Source organism: Nycticebus coucang, chromosome 12 (assembly GCF_027406575.1).
Source record: "Nycticebus coucang isolate mNycCou1 chromosome 12, mNycCou1.pri, whole genome shotgun sequence".
NCBI lineage: Eukaryota > Metazoa > Chordata > Mammalia > Primates > Lorisidae > Nycticebus > Nycticebus coucang.
The window spans coordinates 72,942,920-72,964,727 of record NC_069791.1 but is presented as its reverse complement, the minus strand read 5'-3'; the positions used below and the strand labels follow the sequence as shown (position 1 = coordinate 72,964,727).

General features: G+C 49.5%; 1 protein-coding gene across 2 annotated transcripts in view; it reads left to right on the top strand.

Annotated features, from left to right (window-relative positions):
- The window catches only part of LOC128562484 (NADPH--cytochrome P450 reductase), a 69,148-nt gene extending 47,445 nt beyond the window's left edge, over positions 1-21,703 (top strand). For both annotated transcript variants that reach the window (XM_053557471.1, XM_053557470.1), the window contains exons 3-16: positions 9,596-9,644; positions 14,178-14,306; positions 15,835-15,984; positions 16,658-16,782; positions 17,165-17,254; positions 17,560-17,658; positions 18,531-18,647; positions 18,735-18,853; positions 19,724-19,905; positions 20,022-20,171; positions 20,454-20,724; positions 20,799-20,944; positions 21,039-21,124; positions 21,209-21,703. In XM_053557471.1, the coding sequence (XP_053413446.1) occupies positions 9,596-9,644; positions 14,178-14,306; positions 15,835-15,984; positions 16,658-16,782; positions 17,165-17,254; positions 17,560-17,658; positions 18,531-18,647; positions 18,735-18,853; positions 19,724-19,905; positions 20,022-20,171; positions 20,454-20,724; positions 20,799-20,944; positions 21,039-21,124; positions 21,209-21,353 (1,858 nt within the window). In that variant the 3' untranslated portion in view covers positions 21,354-21,703. The remainder of the gene's footprint in view (positions 1-9,595; positions 9,645-14,177; positions 14,307-15,834; positions 15,985-16,657; positions 16,783-17,164; positions 17,255-17,559; positions 17,659-18,530; positions 18,648-18,734; positions 18,854-19,723; positions 19,906-20,021; positions 20,172-20,453; positions 20,725-20,798; positions 20,945-21,038; positions 21,125-21,208) is intronic.
- The last annotated feature ends 105 nt before the right edge of the window (positions 21,704-21,808 follow it).

The following is a 21,808-nucleotide window of genomic DNA, read 5'->3' as shown; positions in this document are numbered from 1 at the left end:
TTTTTATCTCCTGAGTGCTGACAGATGAAAAGTGCACTCAAGGTCTTGCCACACTGAGCTCAGGGTTGCTTTTTCTTTTCTTTCCTTTCTTTTTTTTTTTTTTTTTGTGTGTGTGTGTGACAGAGTCTTACTATGTTGTCCTTGGTAGAGTGCTGTGACGCCGCAGCTCACAACAACCTCAAACTCTTGGGCTTAAGTGATTCTCTTGCCTCAGCCTCCCAAGTAGCTGGAACTATAGGTGCGCACCACAACGCCTGGCTATTTTTTGGTTGTAGTTGTCATTGTTGTTTGGCAGGCCCGGGCTGGGTTCGAACTCGCCAGCTCTGGTGTATGTGGCTGGTGCCTTAGCTGCTGAGCTACAGGCACCAAGCCAGGGTTGCTATATCTACAGAGAGGTCCTTGCTTCACTGAACATGAAAAGAGAAGCAGTAGAGTTTTACAGAAATGCACCCAGAAGGAGGCCACTGCGGCTATGGAGAGTGGAGAGTGATGCCCATAGCCTCCCACTGTTGTGAGAAACAGGCCCAGGGTATTTCTGCCACCTGGCAAGCACAGATCTGGGATTTTTGCTGTCACATGACTACAAAGGGGACTTCCCCTGCCTTTCTGGGCCCCTGATGAGATTGGGATAGTCTTTGCCCTTCTAGCTAGGGCCTGAAATTCCCTACATGTACGTGGGCTGTCTGGGAACAGCAATGCAGAATGCGCATTGGCCTTCTGATCTCACCGGGCCCTGTCAGGGCTATGTGCTTCTGGTGGCTCCTTCCCTTTATGCCAGTCACGAGGCCACAGAGAATAGAGCAGTGTCCTCAGGGGCTCATGTGCAGGTGGGGAAATAAGGGTATAAAGTGACAAGTCATCTAACAGCCTCAGGTGGTGGGAACGCAGTGGGGGACTCCTCCACTGGGGGCATGTCAGGGACAGGGTGCCACTGGATGGGTGTGGGAGACTGAGTAGGAGGCTGGGGAAGAGGCCGCATGTGCAGAAACTCAGAGGCTTGGAGGCAAGAACACATGGGGCCCGCTGGGAAAGGCATGGCCCGGTAGTACCAGGTGTTGGTCGCCAAGAAAGCCTACTCACAAAGGGAGAGGGGAGACTCCTGGGGGAGGCTGGGGTCCTGGGAGGAGCCACAGTGCACTGGAGCCTTAGAGTGCCCTAAGCAACTCTAGGAAAGGCTGTAAGATGAACTCTCTGAATGTGCCCAGGACGCACAGGGACCTTCTGGGCGGTGCCTTGGCTGAGCCAACACTGGGTAGGGGAGGGGAAGGGAGGTCATGAACCCTGAGCGCTGGGCTTTGTGCCTTTGGACTTCACTGGCCCAGAATTAAATTACTATGTCAACCCCCACTTCACCCTACCCCAGCTAAGCCTTATTACCCTTAGCTGTCATTGGAGACAGAAATCCTTACCCACTTCCCAGGGCAGTGAGGATGATATGAAATAAAATATTGAGCTCCTTGAATACTAGCTGGCATATAATAGGTGCTCAATACGTAGTGGTTCTTATTCCCTTTTTGTCTTTGACTTGTGGCCTTTTACTTCTCACCAAAAGGATAACCTTTTAACCTTTGGTATCTTGGGCTGCCCTCATTGCACAGCCTCTAAATTTCCCCAAGGGCCTATGTGCATAGAGAGCTGTTGGCTTTTATTTCAGCAAACCACAGACTGTTTTTGCTACAGATGAGTCTTTCTAACCATCAGCCCTGCCCTGAAAGGCTCTGAAGGTACAGAAATCTGGGCCTGTTTAGTGGAGCCATCTCCAAAGCCAACTCTGTCCCTCCATGGCCAGTCGGACCCTGAGTCTGCTGCAGTCATATGTCCATGCCTCAGCTCTCATCTGTTCTGTCAGCCCTTCACCTATGAGCCTGGACCTGGGGCACTTGGCCACCAGACATCAGGCTCTGAGAAGCAGCCAGTTAAAAACAAATGCCCCACAGCAGGGTAAAGCCCCAGAAGAAATCAATTCCACTATGCAGAAAATTAAACTTGAGTTTCAGTTTTCAGAAATTCTCAGCATTGCTGGGACTGGGACAGGATGACTCACACCAGGCTTTCAGTTCATCTCCATCCAAGTGACTCTACTGTTGCCTGCCCTCCCTTCATTCGCCCCATATGGTGGATTGTAGCTGACTTCTGAAGCCTGGACTGGAGAGACTGCTGCTCCTAGTTTGGGAGTAGGGAGGCCTAATTGGAACCTTTCTTGCTCCATTCTGGAGCCACGTGGTCTCTGGGCTTTATGCCTGGGCCAGCTGCTACCTCTGCACAGCTGGAGCCTTGGGTTTTCTGACAGGCTGTTTGTGCTTGGGACTCTCTGAAGGGATGCTCCTTAAGATGGGACCTCTGCAGTAATGGGAACGTCCACCTTGCTGGGTGTCCCCCAGTTGCTGTGACAGGAGGGTAGGTATGTCCATTCCACAGGATGCTCCCAGCTGACACAGACCCAAAGCCATTGCCTGCAGTCCTTTTGTGTGGAGAAGACGGGGACCAGATCTAATTTAATATGATTGCAAGGCATCCTGGCAGTGGGATCATTGTGGCTTCTTTATGGAGAAAGAGCCCTGCCATAGCAACCTGCACAACTGCCTTCTAGAGTCTAGCAGAGCTTTATTCAGCAGACACAACTTCCTTTTTATTTTTTTTTTAAATGGGAAAAGGGGGAGGGTGTGGGGAGAAGGGCTCTGATATAAACAGTTACCAAGGAGACGCAAGTTGGGGTTGGAAGGGTTTTCTCCTTCCCTCGGTCCATACAGGAGGAGGAGGTGGGGGTGTGTGCCCAGCCGCAGGGGATCACGGGAGGCTTCAGACTTGAGTACTGCTCCCTCCCTGCTGGAGCTGCCAGATGTGCAGGGTTCTCAGGCTTGTGGGGACGGATGCAGTCAGGAGCTTGGGGCAATTCCAGGAAGACTTTGGGGTGTCCAGGAGCACTCTGAGTCCACAGGCCCAGGCAGTTTCCTCACTGGCACTGGGAAGAGAATGGACAGAGCTGAACTTTCTATCTGCTGGCCCCCTGCCGGTTTCCAGGAGAGAGCTGGATCTTTTTTTTTCTCTTAAGTCCTGGAATTGGGAGAGAGAAGCCATGGGGTGCACATACTCATCTCCACAGGACGAGCCCACCCCGAGAAGGTCAGTTCCAAATAATGTCCCCAATGGCAGACACCTTGATGGCCCTGGCATCCATGAAGGAGTATGGAAAAACTTCGTCTTGGGTGGGGACATTCAGGAGGCTTGAAGACACCACTGTGTGAGGTGGCGGGGGGCGTTCCCAGAGGCTGTTTCACAAAGTGTCCAGCAAGGGGTGGCAGGGGGTGGCTGGTCCTGGGCGTTGGTGGCCCCTTAGGTCCCAGACTCACAGGCTACATTTCCTGCTTCATAGAAAGGGATTTGGACTAGAAACTGAGAAGGCTCCATCACTTCTCCTTCCCCTGTGCAAACCTAAAGCTCTCCAGTGAGATAAAGCCAGTTCAGAGCAGTCTAAGGTGTGGACTGCTCAGGTTGGGCAGGTGAACATGAACCCTGCTATCTCTGGGCTTTGGGTGGGGAGGGAGTTTATTAGCTGCTCCCCAGGCAGGACAGGTTTGACGCAAGAATATAGAGGAACTGCTCTGTGTTGCACCAGTGACCTAGAGGCATGGGCTCTTCCTCAGTCTTCTTGGGTTCTCTCTTCCCCCTGGGCCACTATCCACATAGAATCTCTGGAAGTTGGCCCTGGATCACGGGCCAGGGGTAGGGTAGAGAGTTCTTCCTGTCTCTGGGGCTAAAGCTAATGATGGGACTAGCCCTAGGCCTCAGAAATGCTCACTTCTTGGTAGAACCCTTGCTCTGGGACAAAGAGAGCTTGCACACCTGTCCACCCTCTGATGTGTCTGCCCTCTGACATTCCACTCCCAGAGCCAGCCAATCTGGAATTTTGCTTTGTTCAACTGTGTCAAGAGGTCACACCAAGGCCCCCCTCCCAATCTTCCCTGCTGGGCTGCCAAAGCTGGAGCTGAACTCACCATCCCCTGTGGGGTCCCCACCAAGGGGCCCCTTGGCTGCCTGCTCCCTAGGGCTTTCTTTCTTGGGAATCATTTTTTGTCTCTGAGAATAGAGTCCGACTCTTCCAAAAGGCCTTTCCTGGTTTCCTCAGCTCTCCTGCTCCCTTTGAAGCCCTGTGGCATGAACTGTGCAGTCCATCTGTGTGGTCATAGTACATGCCACTTTGTGCCACAGACTTGGAAATCACAGACTGACAGCTTCCCTCTTCCAGAGAACTCCTTTTTTCCCCTTGGGTATTAAACAAGTTCCAGGCATTGTGCCAGGCACTGGAGAAGCTACAGAAGTCAGGGTGCTGTGCTTCAAATAAGAGGAATGTGAGGCCACGAGAGGGACAGGGCCAGTCTAGTTACATGGCTATCTGGTGGCAGCCTCAGGATTTGAAGCCAAGTCTGCTCCTGACATGTGGTACCTCCCATCTTGCTGCGATGGTCCTCAGAGCCTATCTTCCCAGCCAGAGGATTGGCCCTTTGAAGAGAGAAGTTATGTCCTTCTAGTCCCGTCCTCAGTGTCTGGCACATGCCTGTCCCCATCCTGACCACAGGCTGGCATACATTGCCTATAGGTGCAAGGAGAGCTGCTGGCGCTGTACGAGTGGGGTTTGCCTCTGTCCCTTTCTATGACAAGTTTTCAGATCCACTTTGTTGGTGATACAGCTTCTGTGAAATCATCTGTCCTTTAGGAGACAGGAATTGACTTTTCAATTGCCGCCAGACCCTCTCAAAGATGTAGGGAGTGAGGAGTGCCTCTAATAGCCTGAGTCTAGCCGTGCCAGCCTCACGCTGGGCAGGTCTCAGGACTGACCACCCAAAAAGAGAGAGAGAGAGAGAGAGCATCCTACGCTGAGTGCCAGGCACTGTGCTAGGTGCAAAGGGACACTCCCCCCAAAGCTGTTAAAGCCAGGCCTCAAATTATTTACTTTTTTTAAGGAAACAGGGTCTCCCTGTATCTCAAACTCCTAGGCTCAAGCCGTCCTCCCACCTCAGCCTCCCCAAGTGCTGAAATTACAGTGCTGAGCCACCATACCCAGCCTCAGGCCTCAAATACACAGAGTAAAGTGCCTTGTACCATTTTGATGAGAGTGACAAACAACCTTGATGCTTGAGGGATAGGGAAGGGGAAAGTTTAAGTTCTGTCTTAAAGGCTAAGTAGGAGTTTGCAAGAAGAGCATTCTAGGCCTGGAAAACAGTGCCTGCAAAGGCCCAAGGGAGCCCCATGGAATGGGTAAGTAGATCCCAGAGAGTCTGGGAGGTGAAGAGCCAGGGAGTGAGGCTGGGCCATTGTGGAAGGGGAGTTGTTTCTTTTATTGGAATATCTTCTTTTATTTATAAGATCTCCTCTTGTATAAATCTCTACTTACGACTTAAGCTATTCTAATTATTCTTATTGTTGTAGGCTTCAAAACCAGTCTTCCCGCACATTTTTTTCAAAAATAAAAAGTAATTTTTCTTATTATGAAAGCATCATATGTATTTGTGTGTGTGTGGGGAGGAATTGTATATAGAAATTAGCCTCCCACATTCAAAAAGTATTTATAACCCCTCAACCCTAGGAGAGAACAGCTTTTAGCATGTTATTATATAGCCTCTTTCTAGACCAGTAGTTCTCAACCTTCCTAATGCTGCAGCCCTTTAATATAGTCCCTGTGGGTTGCGACCCACAGGTTGAGAACCCCTGTAATCTAGACCTTTTCCTTTTAAGTAAAATTGGATCACATTATCCATACTGTTAGAGTGGAAGGTGCTGTAAAGAACCAGGCTGAGTAGAGTTCATAGCAGAGATTTTTTAAAACATCTGTAGGCAGGTGTTTTAAAATGGTGACAGTAAGGGTAAGGGAGTTCTTTTATGTACAAATGAGTCGTCCTATTTGATGCACATTCTGGTGTCACTCATCAGGTGATGATCAGCTGTTCAGGAGGTAGTGGGGATGGCAGCAGTAACTCAGTTACTCCTCATGTGAGTGAAAGACCAAGGTCATCTGCTAGAGTTCTTGTAAAAGGTTAGAGGGTTACCTGATATAAATCTTTTACAACCTGGGAGGAATGTTTCACAAAACCAGAAGAAACACAGTGAGTCCTCTTCTTTGCTTGATGAATATCCACACTAGTGATTTTCAACCAACATGCCACAGCACACTGGTGTGCTGTGAAAATTTGTAAAGATCTTAATTAAATTATATTTTAAAGTGTCGTGCTCCGTGGCTCACACCTGTAATCCCAGCAGTCTGGGATGCCATGGTGGGTGATTGCTTGAGCTCAGGAGTTTGAGATCAGCCTGAGCAAGAATGAGACCCCATCTCTAAAGCAATGGCCAGCTGTTGTGATGGGCGCCTGAAGTCCCAGTTACTCAGGAGTCTACAGCAAGAGGATCACTTGAGCCCAAGAGTTTGAGATTGCTGTGAGCTATGATGCTACAGTGCCCTACCGAGGGCAGGAAAATGAGATTCTGTCTCAAAAAATGTATTTTTTTTTTTTCGAAAGAAGTTCAAAGCACAGTGAATATCTTCTTTTTCTACTCTTTTTTAATTATTTTTTTATTTTTATTTTTTTGGCCGGGGCTGGGTTTGAACTCGCCACCTCTGGCATATGGGACCGGCGCCCTACTCCTTGAGCCACAGGCGCCGCCCTCTTTTTTATTTTTTTAATCAACATAATTTAAGTTTGCTGCAGAAGTTTAATTACAGGTTCAAGTGTGCTGTCTGATAAAAAAGGTTGAGAAACACTGGTCTAGACCTATCAGAGATAGAGGAGTAACAAGTCTTTTTCTTTACTTAATGAGAGTTCATCTGCCCCCGACCCCCAGATAAGAGACCTACTGAGCGTTTAGAACTCCCCAAGGTAAAGGAAGACTAACACACTATTTTTTAACCTGCTTTTTCTACTTAGCATATAAAAAACATCCTTACAGCTCAGCACCTGTAGCTCAAGTGGCTAAGACACCATCCACATACACCAGAGCTGGCGGGTTCAAATCCAGCCTGGGCCTGCCAAACAACAATGACAACTACAACCAAAAAACAGTCGAGCATTGTGGCAGGTGCCTGTAATCCCAACTACTTGGGAGGCTGAGGCAAGAGAATTGCTTAAGCCCAGGAGTTGGAGGTAGCTGTGAGCTGTGATGCCATGGCACTGTACCCAAGGCGACAGCTTGAAGCTCTGTCTCAAAAAAAATAAAAATAGGGGTAGGGTGCCTGTGGCTCAAGGGGTAGGGCACCAGCCCCATATGCCGGAGGTTGTGGGTTCAAACCCAGCCTCAGCCAAAAAAAAAAAAAAAAAAACCTGCAAATAAATAAATAAATAAATAAAAATAAAAACATCCTGACATGGCAGGAGATAGTGACCTGCTGTCACCTGTTTTATAGCAAACAATGTATATTCTGGGGCTATACCTCAACCCGTCTGACCTCTCTCTTAATTTTGGACATTTGAGCTGTCCCTCCCTTTTTTAAACTACAAAATATATTTTTAATTATAAAAATAATGTGAAAACAGGGCGGCGCCTGTGGCTCAGCGGGTAGGGCGCCGGTCCCACATGCCGGAGGTGGCGGGTTCAAACCCAGCCCCGGCCAAAAATAAATAAAAAAAAAAAAAATAATGTGAAAACATAAATGTTTAGAAAACAAAGGAAATGATCTCACCCATTATCGTAACTCTTTAAGTGTTCTCTGGTGATGTTAGTGTATTTCCCTTCGGGCCCTTTTCCTATAAATAACATTGGACATTCTGTATTCTAAGGACACATTTTTCCATGTTCCTCCTGTCAGTTGTACATGGTACCCTAGGACAGTTTGAGTGTGAGGGAAAGTATGTTGATTACCCGGCTGGCACAGTGGTAACTTTGGTCTGTTTTACATTGTTATTTTGAGTTTCCACCAGAATTTCTGCTGGGGTACATCTAGGCACAAGGGAATAGTTGAGAAGTTGAGAAAGAAGAGTTCTCTACAAGGGAATTTGCCAAAAACTCTGCTTCTTTTTAGATGGCAACTAAATGCATTTAGTTTATTTATTTATTTGTTTTGGTTTTTTTTTTTTTTTTTTTTTTTTTTTTGTGATTTTTGGCCAGGGCTGGGTTTAAACCCGCCACCTCTGGCATATGGGACCGGCGCCCTACTCCTTGAGCCACAGGCGCTGCCCATTTGTTTTGGTTTTTAACTGAGGCAAATTCACATCACTTAAGATGTACCATTTTAAAGTGTACAAGTGGCTTTTGGTACATTAATGTTGTACAACCATCGCCACTATCTAATTCAAAATATTTTCATCACTTTCAGGGAAAGCCTGTTCCCAGTGGCAGTCACTCACTGTTGCCCCTTCCCTCAGCCCCTGGCAACTCCTAATCTATCTTCTGTCTCAGTTTTGTACCCGCTTTTTTCTCTTGTATTTTATCAGAAACGTTCAGCTAGGTTGCTGATCTTTTTTTTTTTTTGATTGTTTGGGATTCATTGATGGGTACAAAGTGATCGCTTTCTTTCTTAATCATCTTAAGTTTGATTTATGCTTGGTAGATAATAGATTCCCATGACTCTGCTGGTTGACTATCAGCAACCAGATCAACAAGCACATCATTACCAGCACCCTAGGAGCCCCTTCCTGTTCCTTCATTCTCAAGGCTAATTGCCACCCTGACCTTTGTTCCCGTGGATTGGTTTGCCTGTTTTTGAACTTTCTATGTGACGTGACGAAATCATACAGCATGTGCTCATGTCCATCTGGCCTCTCTTGCTCAACATCACGTTAGAGTCATTCGTATGAGTGTATATAGGAATAGTTCATTCTTTTTCATCGCCATGATGGAGACTGTTACACTATGTCTAGTACCACAGTCTGTTTATTCTGCTACTGATGGATATGAGGGTTGTTTCCCAAAGTACCTTAGCTAATGCTGCTGCAAAACCTGTGTGTGTGTTTTTTGGTGCGCCAACGAGAAAATTGCTGAGTTGTAGGGAAAGGCAAGTTCTGCAGGGTTCCAGTGTTTTCATGCCTCCTCCACCCCCACCATCATCTTGTAGGGATTCCATTTGCTACACATCTTTACCTATCCCTGATATAATCTTTTTAGTTTTAGCCATTCTGCTAGGTATATGATAAATCTCATCCTAAGTGTTATTTTCCATTTCTCTGGTAATCTAAGCTCCTAGAGCCTATGGTACTGTAAGGCTGAGGCAGAGATTGGAGTAGGACAAGTTGAAGAAGGAGGGAAGAGGAGGCTGTGGGACCTTGGCTATAGAAGGAAAAGAAGAGGGAAGTGAAAACCTTAGCTCATTGTTTGAAGGAAGCAGGTTCACAGATATCTGTGTGCAGGAGGTCTTGGCTTTGCAAGGTGTTGGTGTCGAAAGAAACTTTAGATCTACACATGGGGAAATGGGGAAGTCGAGCCAGCCCAGGAGCCCTGGGAGCCTGGTCCTGCCTCTTCTAGCCTTGGTAATGGACCAGAGGTCAGCTGCTGGCTCAGTCACTGGGGAGGGGTGCCGGGCACAGCTGGAATGTCCTTGCAACGTTCTGCCAAAGTACATGCATCCCACAACACTTGCATCCCACACTCAGTGATGACTTTTCTTTTTCAGGACCTCCTCTGTCAAAGAGAGCAGCTTTGTGGAAAAGATGAAGAAAACAGTGAGTGTTCTCCATGCTTTTGCTCTTCTCAGTGAGTCTCAGCCTTGATGGCACAGGGGAGAGGTCCAGCAGAGGGTCAGCTTCATGAGATAGAGAAGGCCCCTGGTGAAGGGAGGGTGTGTGGGCACCAAGAAGGGGCCAAGCCCTGCTCACTGTGGATGGTGTGTTCTCTCCTAACCAAAGCCTTGAAGCTGCTCTGCTGTTGCTGGGACAGTTTACTTTGTTGTTTTGACTATTTCCTTGAACAAACCAAAGTGTAAGAATAGACTCTTTACCTAACTCGTGAAGCTGTCCCTTCTCCCCTTTCCATGACAAGCTCTGTCCAGAAATAGGCATAAATCTCACATAGCTGTATGGTTATGACACAGCTACAATTTTATCTCTGTTTTGTTTTTGTTTAAGTATTTAATTTTAGGAGTAGGTACTACATTCACATGATTAAAATTCTAACCATCAAATATTTAGTGGAAAGCCCCACCACCACAACTGTTCTTGGTATTTATGGATCCTTCTAGAGCTCCTATACGCTCATTGTTAGAGTTGAAGGTACCACAAAGAACCAGGCCTAGTTGAGTTAATAGCAAAGATTTACTAAGAGCATCAGCATGCAGATTGGTTGCAGCCAGGATAAGGGAGTTCTTTTATATGTATTTGAGTCCTGTTTGACAAACATTCTGGTGCCATTCAGGATTTGATGTATGTGTAAAGTTATATAGTCAACTTTATTATTCTTTCTTTTTGTGACTTCCAGACTTTGAGTCATAATTTGAAAATCTTTCCCCACTAAAGATATAAAGGTGTTCTTCTATACTATTTTCTTCTAGTATTTTTATGGTTTAGTTTTTCATATTCAAAATTTAAAATTTGTCTACTTGGAATTTGTCCTGGTATGAGATATGAGATATGACCCCAAACTCTACATTTTTTCACAGCTGTCACATTACCATGTAATAGAGTCCATCTTTTCCCCTCACTGGTTTGAGATGCTACCTTTATCATATTCTTAATTCTCAAATGTATTTTGGTCTCTTTTCTTGTTTTCCTATTCCAGCATTTTGATTTAGCTATCTCTTTATATACAGTATCATATTGTTTTAATTATTGAGGTTTTATAATATGTTTTAATACCTGGTAGTTCCAGGCACTGCCCCCCGTCTCCCCCCACCTCATTGCTCTTATTTGTTTTCCTGGCTGTTATTTCATATGTATTTATTTATTTTGGGTAACAGCTTTGTTGAGAAATCATTTATATGCCATATAATTTACTCATTTTAAGCTATACACTTCAGAGGTTTTTTTAGTGTATTCACATTTGTGCAACAATCACCACAATCAATTTTAGAACATTTTCACTATCTCAAAAAGAAACCACTGAATCCATTAGTAGTCACCCTCTCATTCCCTAAACACCCATCCCCAGCTATAAGCAACCACTAATATATTTTCTATCTCTATGATTTGCCTTTTCTGGACATTTCATTTAAAAAGAATCACCTAAAGTGTGGCATTTTGTGTCTGGCTTCCTTCACTGGGTACACTGTCTTCAAGGTTCATCCAAGCACGTATCAGTACTTCCTTCCTTTTTCATGCCGAATGACATTCCAGTGTATGGATTCGTGTTTATTTTTCTACATGACTCTTAGGATCAGTTTGTTGAGGAAAAAACCTGTTCAGAGTTTTAGTAGGATCATACTGCATTTCTGAGTCTTGCTTTTCATTTGTTTGAGTCCTTTCTGTGTCATTCAGTACCTTCTCATATGTTTCTTGTAAAGTTTATTTCTGGGTATTTTATATATTTTGATGTAAATATTTAGCTGCTCTCTTACATCCCTTAATCTGATATCATAAGCACTTTTTCCTATAAGTAATTTTTTTTTGTTTTTTGAGACAGTTTCACCATGTCACCCTCAGTAGAGTGCCTTGGCATCACAGCTCATAGCAACCTCAAACTCTTGGGGTTAAGTGTTTCTTTTGCCTTAGCCTCCCAAGTAGCTGGGACTACAGGTGCCCGTCACAGTACCTGGCTATTTGTTGTTGTTGTTGTTGTTATAGTTATCATTGTTTTAAGCAGGCCCGGGCCAGGTTTGAACCAGCCAGCCCCAGTGTATGTGGCCAGTGCCCTAATCACTGAGCCTCCGTAAATAGTTTTTATATGATGATTTTATTTTATGTTATAATTTATTTTTATTTATTTATTTATTTATTTTTGAGACAGAGTCGCACTATGTCGCCCTCAGTAGAGTGCTGTCGCATCACAGCTCACAGCAACCTCAAAATCTTGGGCTTAAGCAATTCTCTTGCCTCAGCCTCCCAAGTAGCTGGGACTACAGGCGCCTGCCACAACACCCAGCTATTTTTGTTGCAATTGTCATTTTTGTTTTAGCTGGCTTGGGCCAGGTTTGAACCCACCATCCTCGGTGTATGGGTGCCAAGCCAATATACTGATTATTTTTAAATATCGTTTCTAATATGTTAACAATGATTTGTAGAAATTTCAGAAAATGTGAAAAGGCACAAGAACACTTTAAACCAGTTGTAATCCATAAGTTTTATTTTGTTCCCTTATGAGTTGGGGTCAGTTAAAAAACCAGAGCCCACTCCAGGCATTGAGGCAGTTTAATGTGGAAGGGATTTCATACAGAAAATGGGGCTTCCAGGTACTCAAAGGGCTAAAAGAGCAGGTGGGTCTCAGGCTGACCTGCATGGGTGCTGCTCCCTCTGAATCCAGCCTGGAATTGTTGCGTTCAGGACAGTTCAGGTCACACTGTGTGCATTTATGATCCAGGGACCAGAAACTGCTTCTGCAACTGCCTCTGAACATCCCATAAGCCTGAAACCAGGCCTGGGAACTCGAATTCTGGCTGCCAAAACCATCAGCAATAACTCGGACATTGAAGAACGGGCACTGAAATACCATTGCTAAGGACCTCTTGTTCTGCATAAAGGAGCAGGAAGCCTTTGCTTCCTCCTACCTTCTAGAACTTAACAAGTACATCCAGGTGGCCAAACCTAATTTTAATATACTTCTAGCTGTACAGGAGTCTGGGAAACAAGGTTTTAGGCTTTTCAGTAGCTGCTATAAAAGATGGGTAGAAGGAAGAGTGTGTGACCCAAATCCACAGTACCCTTTCTCTGAGTCTCAAGCCTTTATTATGAATGTGTATTATAATCAACCAGAAGTCCACACCCATAATTCTGTATTTAGAGACTCTTGGTATATGTATTTCTTTCCAGTCTTTTTCCTTTCTACATGTGTATATAAACAAAACATATATAAGATCCAATTATATTGTAAATATAGTCAGGCCTCTGCATTATGGATTCAACCAACTACAGATTGAAAATACGCGGGGGAAAAATGCGTGGTCACATCTGTACTGAACACGTACATACCTTTTTCTTATCAATTTTCCCTAAATAATACAGTATAATAACTATTTACCTAGCATTTACATTGTGTAAGACATTACAAGTAATCTGGAGATGATTTAAAGTATCCAATGGGAGGAGGTACATAGGTTATATGCAAATGCTACACGATTTTTTATCAGGGACTTGAGCATTCATGGATTTCAGTATCCCTGGAGAGTCCTGGAACCCATCCCTAACAGATAGTGAGGGATGACTGCAGCTTACATATTGTGTTCTTAACCGTGTCAGAAGGCTGAGTACAGTGGCTCATGCCTGTAATTCTAGCACTCTGGGAGGCTGAACCGGGTGGACTGCTTGAGATCATGAGTTTGAGACCCAATCCATAGTACCCTTTTCCCTGAGTTTCATGTCTTTATTATGAATGTATATTATAATCAAGCAAGAACAAGACCCCATCTCTCTACTTGAAATAGAAAAAACTAGCCAGGCATCATGGCAGACACCTATAGTCCCAGCTACTCAGGTTGAAGCAGGAGGATTGCTTGAATTTAGGATTGAGGTTGCTGTGAGCTGAGCTGACACCGTGGCACTCCAGCCTGGGCAACAAGAGTGAGACTCTATCTCAAAAAAAAAAAAATGTGGGGGGCGCAGTAGCTCACGCCTGTAATCCCAGCACTGTGGGAGGCTGAGGAGGGAGAATTGCTTGAGCTCAGGAGTTTCGCCTGAGCGACAGTGAGACCCCGACTCATGAAAAAAATGGAAAAACCCAGCCAGGTGCGCTGTGAGCACCTGTAATCCCAGCGGCTTCTGGAGGCTGAGGCAGCGGGGTGCCCGCAGCCCGAGTCTGAGGTTGCAGTGAGCTACCATGCCCACTGCACTCTGCTCAGGGGCATAGGGTGGGACTCTGTCTCAAAAGAAAAAAAAAAAAGTGAGAATGTGATCTTGAGTAGCCAAGTGTGTAAGATCGCCTGGGTGACTTGCCCTCCTCCACCACAGTGGCTCTGACAGTAAGAAGACAGCCCCAGAGCCATTTAGAAAGGACTTGGAGCTAGGAAGGAAAGAGGATGCCTTTGAGGGATCCTGGGAGTGTCCACTGGAGCCTTGGGTGAAAGCTGTGGCTTGTGGGCCCCTCACTGACCGCATGTATCTGGCCTTCCTTAGGGTAAGAACATCGTCGTGTTCTATGGCTCCCAGACGGGGACTGCTGAGGAGTTTGCCAACCGCTTGTCCAAAGACGCCCATCGCTACGGGATGCGGGGCATGGCAGCAGACCCTGAGGAGTATGACTTGGTGAGCTCTCGCCAGGCATCTGCCCCCTTCTTCTTGTCTCTTCCAGTGGTATTAAGGGATTCGCCTCTGGATCACGGAGAGGCTTAAAGGGCTGAGTTGGAACAGATGGTTCTAGCAGCCACATGGCACCAGTTTTTAAGACATTCTAAGAGCCCCTGGTCTAGGTCAGTGTGCACATGTGTGTCTGAACCCAGCACTGCTCAGGCTGAGCCTCTGCACTGTGGGGCTTCCCAAGTGCTGGACTGGTGCATGCAGAAGGGACCGCAGAATGCCAGGAGAGGAACTCTATCCCATCTTTCCCCACTCGGAAATGCATTGGCCAGAGACCAAATGTAGAGTCGGGTCACCCGGGTGCAGATCTTGCCCGGCCCTGATTGCCCATGCATTGTCCTTGCTTACCTTCGGGGGAGGGATGAGGGCATGGGACGGGTCTCTCTGAAAACCCTTCAGCTGGCTTTGTAATGAGGCTGTTAATTTGTGTGTCTGGGCCAGAGCAAGAGGGGACATATGGTGAGGGGACAGTGTGGCATGGGGAGATGCGGTAGGAGTGCTCTTCCTGTCAGTAGGCCCCGACCCAGTGCTCCCCTGTGGGCCACTGAGGGACTAAATCCCGACTTCCTGGCCTCAGCCAGACCCGACCTTGTCCCTGAGGGCCATGCGGAGCGGGTTTGCTCTTCTTGGCACTGGCTCTTCCTAGAATTAGCTCTCTCTACCTCCTCCTTGCTCACTTGTGGTCTTTCAAAGTGTAAGAACTTTCTAGCAGTCTGCTTGCTGTTTCTGGGTTGGGAGAGCCAGTGACAGTCTGCCAGCCCAGATGGAGGCAGTGGACAGGCAAGTAAAGCTGAGCTGTGGGCTCCCCTCAGGAGGGAGCAGGGCTCCCACAAAGGTGTCCCCAGGAGTTGCCTTCCCACTGTTCCCTCTAAGGGTCATTACCAGTCATGGCCTTGCTGGTGAGGAAGAGCTAATCCTGCGGCTCCAGCAACAGCTGAATGTCCTTTCCCTTAAAACCAGCCCTCTCCTGAGCAAACTCGTCTTACTCACCCCCTTCCTTTGGGGTCTTGGTGACAGGTACCACCACCCAGCCTTCTCTAGGCCTCCTTTCAAGTTGATAACACCTTAGCCAGACATCAGTGAGCACTCAGGCCATGCCATAAGCCAGGGACTCTGGAATGGTGAGGTTCCCCTGGGGTGGCCTGGAAGCCAGCTGGTCTTTGGTTCTGCCATCACACTCTCTTCCCATCCTGTGCTCTTTGAGCCTGATGCTCTCTTTCCTCTAGAAACACACACTGTCCACTCTAGCCTAACATACTGCATCGTCCTACTGCCCTGGTTCTAATGCCAGCCCCCTCTGCTCAGCCATCCCTGACCCTCCATGCACTTCCCAGGCAGACAGATTTGTTCCTTCTCTGACCCCACAACACCTGCACGTCCCCAGCTGGACTCTGCCCTGGGCAGAGCTTGGTATCCCCTTTTGCTACAGGCCCAACCTAGAGCAGGCTTGATCATGGTCGGCTCTGCCCTTTCCCAGGCCGACCTGAGCAGCCTCCCAGAAATAGACAACTCCCTGGTAGTCTTCTGCATGGCCACCTACGGCGAGGGGGACCCTACTGACAATGCCCAGGACTTCTATGACTGGCTCCAGGAGACAGATGTGGATCTCTCTGGAGTCAAGTATGCGGTGAGTCACCCAGAGAGTCCTGTGGGCTCATGGCAGCGTTAGCCCCTCCCCTGGGCTGCTGGTTCCTCAGGTCCAAAAGGAGGTCCTCTCACCCATCAGCCAGGGCAGGCTGAAGGCCTGACAGTGAGCTCATGGGGGAGTCCCAAAGGGTGGCTGCTTGTGCCCTTCGCCCTAGCAGGAAGAGAGCTTCTTCTCCCATGTCCCCAGCCCCATTTGTTGCTGGAGACTGAAGGTGAGACAGATGTGGCAGGATGGCTCAGCCTTGGCCAGGCAGGAGGGTTAGAGCTGCCCATGGGATCAAGGCTTGGAGGATGGCCATGGAGGAAGCCGAAGGAAGCCTAGATGTCTTCACAGTGCAAGGTGTTAGGCGGGTACAGAGGTTTGCAGGCACTGCTTAGAGCAGGCGTCCTCAAACTTTTTAAACAGGGGGCCAATTCACTGTCCCTCAGACTGTTGGAGGGCCGGACTATAGTTTAAAAAAAAAACTATGAACAAATTCTTATGCACACTGCACATATCTTATTTTGAAGTAAAAAACAAAATGGGAACAAATACAATTCACATCGCTTCATGTGGCCCGCGGGCTGCAGTTTGAGGACGCCTGGCTTAGAGGCTCAACCAGCCCTGCTGGTCTTGCTGGAGGCCAGGCCTCAGAGCCACCTCTGTTGCACAGGTGTTTGGTCTTGGGAACAAGACCTACGAGCACTTCAATGCGATGGGCAAGTACGTGGACAAGCGGCTGGAGCAGCTCGGCGCCCAGCGCATCTTTGAGCTGGGATTGGGTGACGATGATGGGAAGTGAGTGCCATACCCTGCTCTCCAGCCCTGAAGCCTGGGCCACCACCTTAGGGCTCCCACCACTATGTATTAGGCACCACAGGTCTAGAGACTTGACTGGAACATGGGGAGAATGCAAACCATTGTTAGCTGAAACTCAGTGACATGTCACTGACAAGAGAGGGAACTCGCCCTCCTTCCACTCAGCCCTCCTGAGTCACTGGATCTTCTCCTGGATGCCCAGCAAGTAGAGACTCCTTTAGCTCCTTCCTGGTGCCTTGGTTTCACATTGCTATGCAGCCCCTAGAACTCTGGGGAAGGAAGCCGGGTCGGGGAGTGTGTGAGGTAGAGGGTCACCATCTGGGGAGCCAGCCCAGCTCAGCTCATTCTCCCTACTCCCCAGCTTGGAAGAGGATTTCATCACCTGGCGAGAGCAGTTCTGGCCGGCCGTGTGCGAGCATTTTGGGGTGGAAGCCACTGGGGAAGAGTCTAGGTGAGTATGGGCTACAGAGTTGGGGGGCCTCAGCTGGTTGCTAGGAGCAACTATTCCAGAGTGGGGTTGGCCTGGGGGTGGCAGTGGGGATGGTGAAGAGAAGTTGGCAGAAGTTCAGTTGTGGGGTCAGCAAGGGTCTTTAGTCCCAGCTAAGATGCTTGGGCTTTCCATACCTTCTTATGGAATCACCTAGAAGCTGCTTCCTGCTGGGCCCTGCCCCAGATCTGCCCTTAGGTATCTGAGTGGACAGCTGCACGCTGCTTCTCTCCCTATGCCCAAGGTCACTTCTGGTCTCCCCTTTCTAGCATTCGCCAGTACGAGCTTGTGGTCCACACAGATGTAGACATGGCCAAGGTGTATGTGGGTGAGATGGGCCGGCTGAAGAGCTATGAGAACCAGAAACCGTGAGTGGATGCAGCATGGTGCAGGCACATGGCCCTGGGGCCCATGACATACCCATGTGGGGATGACAGCAACTCACTGTATCCCCACAGGGCATGAGAGTATCCCCTGCACAGGAGGGCGTGAGGCCCAGAGAAGGGCATTTGCTCCATGTCAGGACCCTCAGGAGCCCCCAGCCCTAGGTGGCACAAGTCCAAGGCACAGCCTTTGTGAGACCAGTGCTCATAAAGTTTGTACTTAATTTACTTCCACATCTTGCTGTATATGCGCTGGGCCAGTGGGGTGCACACTGGTTCCTGGACAAGAATGTAGCAAGTGTAGCTCTGTCGAGGTTCAACCTTGGCAAGAGGGCTCATTTCCTTAAAATCTACTTCAATAGATGGACTTTTTGTCCATAAACAGAAAGATCCTTTCTGGTGCCATCCAGAATAGTCCTCGTATTGTGTGACCACAGGCCCAGGGGCACATCCTGCCCTGTTTGCGTCAGTACTGCCGTGGCCCAGCTTTGCAGTACAATTTCTCTTATCCACATAACAGTCCAGGGCATGTGGGAGTGGGGAGCTGTATTCTATCTCTGAGGGCCTGGACCTCTCTTGCACTCACCCACCCACAGTCATAGAGTGTAGAGGGTCTCACAGGTCTTCTGTGAGTGGGGACACTGATGATCTAGCACTGCCCACTTGGTGGGTTGTTGAGAGAGCTGTGCTGGATTAGTCTGGGAGTGTCCTTGACATATGGATAAAGTTTCCAATTGGCCTTTGGAGGGGCCACCTCTGCTATTCTCTGTGTTTTGTGCAATCAGAAGGATCCCTTGGGGACAGGGAGATGCAGATCAAAGGCTGGCTAGTCACTGGCTTCTATTCTCCCCACCCAGCCCATTTGATGCCAAGAATCCATTCTTGGCTGCAGTTGCCACCAACCGGAAGCTGAACCAGGGAACTGAGCGACACTTCATGCACATGGAATTAGACATCTCGGATTCCAAAATAAGGTATCAGCTGTCACTGTCACCTCCCCCTGTACCTTCACTTGGGGCCCCCAGATCCAGGTGCAGAGTCAGCCTTGCATCTCCCTCCAGGTACGAATCTGGAGACCATGTGGCTGTTTACCCGGCCAATGACTCTGGCCTTGTCAACCAGCTGGGTGAGATCCTGGGTGCCGACCTAGATGTCATAATGTCACTGAACAATCTTGATGGTGAGTCCTGGAATCGAGGCCGCCCTCCACACCTCTCCCCTCCCCAGCCTTTGATGGTGCTTCTGCTTAGGCCTGAAGCCCTGGAACCTGAGGGGCCCTGACCCCTGAGACTCCATGGTTATAGCTTCCGGAGGCAACTCAAGGAGAGGCAGAGTGGCTATAGGGCTGGCCTCTCCTTTGGGGTTCCTGCCACAGCACTATAATAGTCCCATAAAGGAAGGAGGGGTGCCTGAGTCCTGCAGACAGAGCCAGCCCCAGCTCCCCCGCCAGTGTGTCTTGACTTCACTGTGGGCCTGAGGCTGGTCCTTCCCTGCTCTTGGGCCTCCGTTTCCTCTCTGGAGAGACATTCATGTCAGCAACCCTGAAAGCCCTTCTGGGCCCACTTACAGGTGTGGAATGCTGGGAAGCACTAGACACATGGCCAAGTCTGCCCCTGGTCTTGAAGAGCTGCCTAGCCTGCACCTCTCGTTGTGATGGCCCCCACTCTGCCCCATCCCTGCCCACTCCTATCCTTAGCAACCTCTGGCAGGTCTGTCACTTCTCACCAGTTCCAGAATCAGCCCTTAAGTGGTACAGCAGGAAAAGGGACTATACTGTCAAACTGTCACAGCAGTACAAGCACAGTGGGCATGCACTAAAGTGCTTCCCTAACAAGATCTATCCACCTCTGATGAGGACTTGCCCTCTTGCGTAAATCTTAAGGCCTGGCAAGAAGTCTTCAGTTTAGGCCAAGGTGGCACTAATGAGGGTTGGCCTTGCTGCCAATGCCTGCTGGGGTGCCTGCTTCCTGCAGAGCAGGGTTGCTTTAGGCTTGACATCACCCCAGGAGGCAGCTGCTCACCCCATGTCCTGCCTGCTTTCTCCCTGCAGAGGAGTCCAACAAGAAGCACCCGTTCCCCTGCCCCACCTCCTACCGCACAGCCCTCACCTACTACCTGGACATAACCAACCCTCCCCGCACCAACGTGCTGTACGAGCTGGCCCAGTATGCCTCTGCACCCTCCGAGCAGGAGCAGCTACGCAAGATGGCCTCTTCCTCGGGCGAGGGCAAGGTAGACCTGCCGTGGCCACCCTGCAGCCCTAACCCACCACTGTCCTACCTCTGTGGGTCCCACTGTTAGCCCTGTCCGTTCACCTGTCTCACTGTACATCCTGCATCTCCTTCCAGGAGCTATACCTGAGCTGGGTGGTGGAGGCCCGGAGGCACATCCTGGCCATCCTGCAGGACTACCCATCTCTGCGGCCCCCCATCGACCACTTGTGTGAGCTGCTCCCGCGGCTCCAGGCCCGCTACTATTCCATCGCCTCCTCCTCCAAGGTGAGGACCCTAGGCTGGCTGTGGTCTGTCAACCCCGAGCCAGAGGCCAGGCCCTGTTGTGGCAAACAGACAGATGGGCTCACCAGAGGCAGCACAGGAGGCCCAGCCTTGCCCCAAATGCCTGGGCAGTTTTCTGAGGGTCCCCCAGGCTGTTGGCTTCTCTCCAGCCTTAGTCTCAGGGACGTCTGAGGAAGTCTTAGGACCAAGAGTGCGTGAAGAGGCCCTGAGCCTAAGGGGCAGGGCCTTGGCCTGGTGGCCAAGCTCACTGGGCCCTCCCTCCAGGTCCACCCCAACTCTGTGCACATTTGTGCTGTGGCCGTGGAGTATGAAACCAAGTCTGGCCGAATCAACAAGGGCGTGGCCACCAGCTGGCTGCGGGCCAAGGAGCCTGCTGGAGAAAATGGCCACCGGGCCCTTGTGCCCATGTTTGTGCGCAAGTCCCAGTTCCGCCTGCCCTTTAAGGCCAATACCCCAGTCATCATGGTGGGCCCCGGCACAGGGGTGGCACCCTTCATCGGCTTCATTCAAGAGCGGGCCTGGCTGCGGCAGCAGGGTAAGTGAGTGGGCCTGTGCGGGAGGGCAGGGACAGACCAGGCCGGGCCCACTCACTCTACTGCCACCACCCAGGCAAGGAAGTTGGGGAGACGCTGCTCTACTATGGCTGTCGCCGCTCAGAAGAGGACTACCTATATCGCGAGGAACTGGCCCAGTTCCACAAGGACAACACCCTCACCCACCTCAACGTGGCCTTCTCCCGGGAGCAGTCCCACAAGGTAAGGTGGGGCGGGCTGCACAGGCAGGGGATAACCAAGTGGCCACAGTGACGGGGCCTGTCTAGCTCATGTCTCCCTACCTCGCTCCCCACAGGTCTACGTCCAGCACCTGCTGAAGAGAGACAAGGAACACCTGTGGAAGCTCATCCACGAGGGGGGAGCCCACATCTATGTCTGTGGGTAAGTTGGGGACCGGGGGGTGGGCCTGCCTGCTCGTGGGTAGCCCCTGCCTGGCCCCCACTGCCACCTCCTTCCTGCCACCAGGGATGCTCGGAATATGGCCAGGGATGTGCAGAACACCTTTTATGACATTGTGGCCGAGTTTGGGGTCATGGAGCATGCACAAGCTGTGGACTACATCAAGAAGCTGATGACTAAGGGCCGCTACTCCCTGGACGTGTGGAGCTAGGACTGCCTGGCCCGCCTGGCTCCCACTGCCCCACAGACTTGCTGCCCATGTAATCACTTCCCCCTCCCTGCTGGGCTCCTGGGGGGTTCTGCTCAGCCTTGCCATGGAAGCAGGCCCAGTGACAAAGCTCCCAGCCTGGAGTGCACCTTCCTTAGCCCCGCAGGCTGCCCAGCCCTGGGGCACACAGTAGGAGTGACTGGGCCCCACACTTTGGGATGCCTCAGGCCCTCAGTGGCTGTGCAGAGGGCTTTCTTAGCGGAGGTGGGCCTGACCCCTCCAATGTGATTTTCAATGAGTGTAAATAATTTTAAATAACCTCTGGTCCTTGGAATAAAGTTCTGTTTTCTGTATTTGCCTGGTGGTCTTGAGCAGATTGAGAGCCAGTGCAGTGGGGGAGCATGCAGCTGGAGAGCTGCCAGGCCCCACCGCCTTCAGGAGAACACACACCTCAAGGC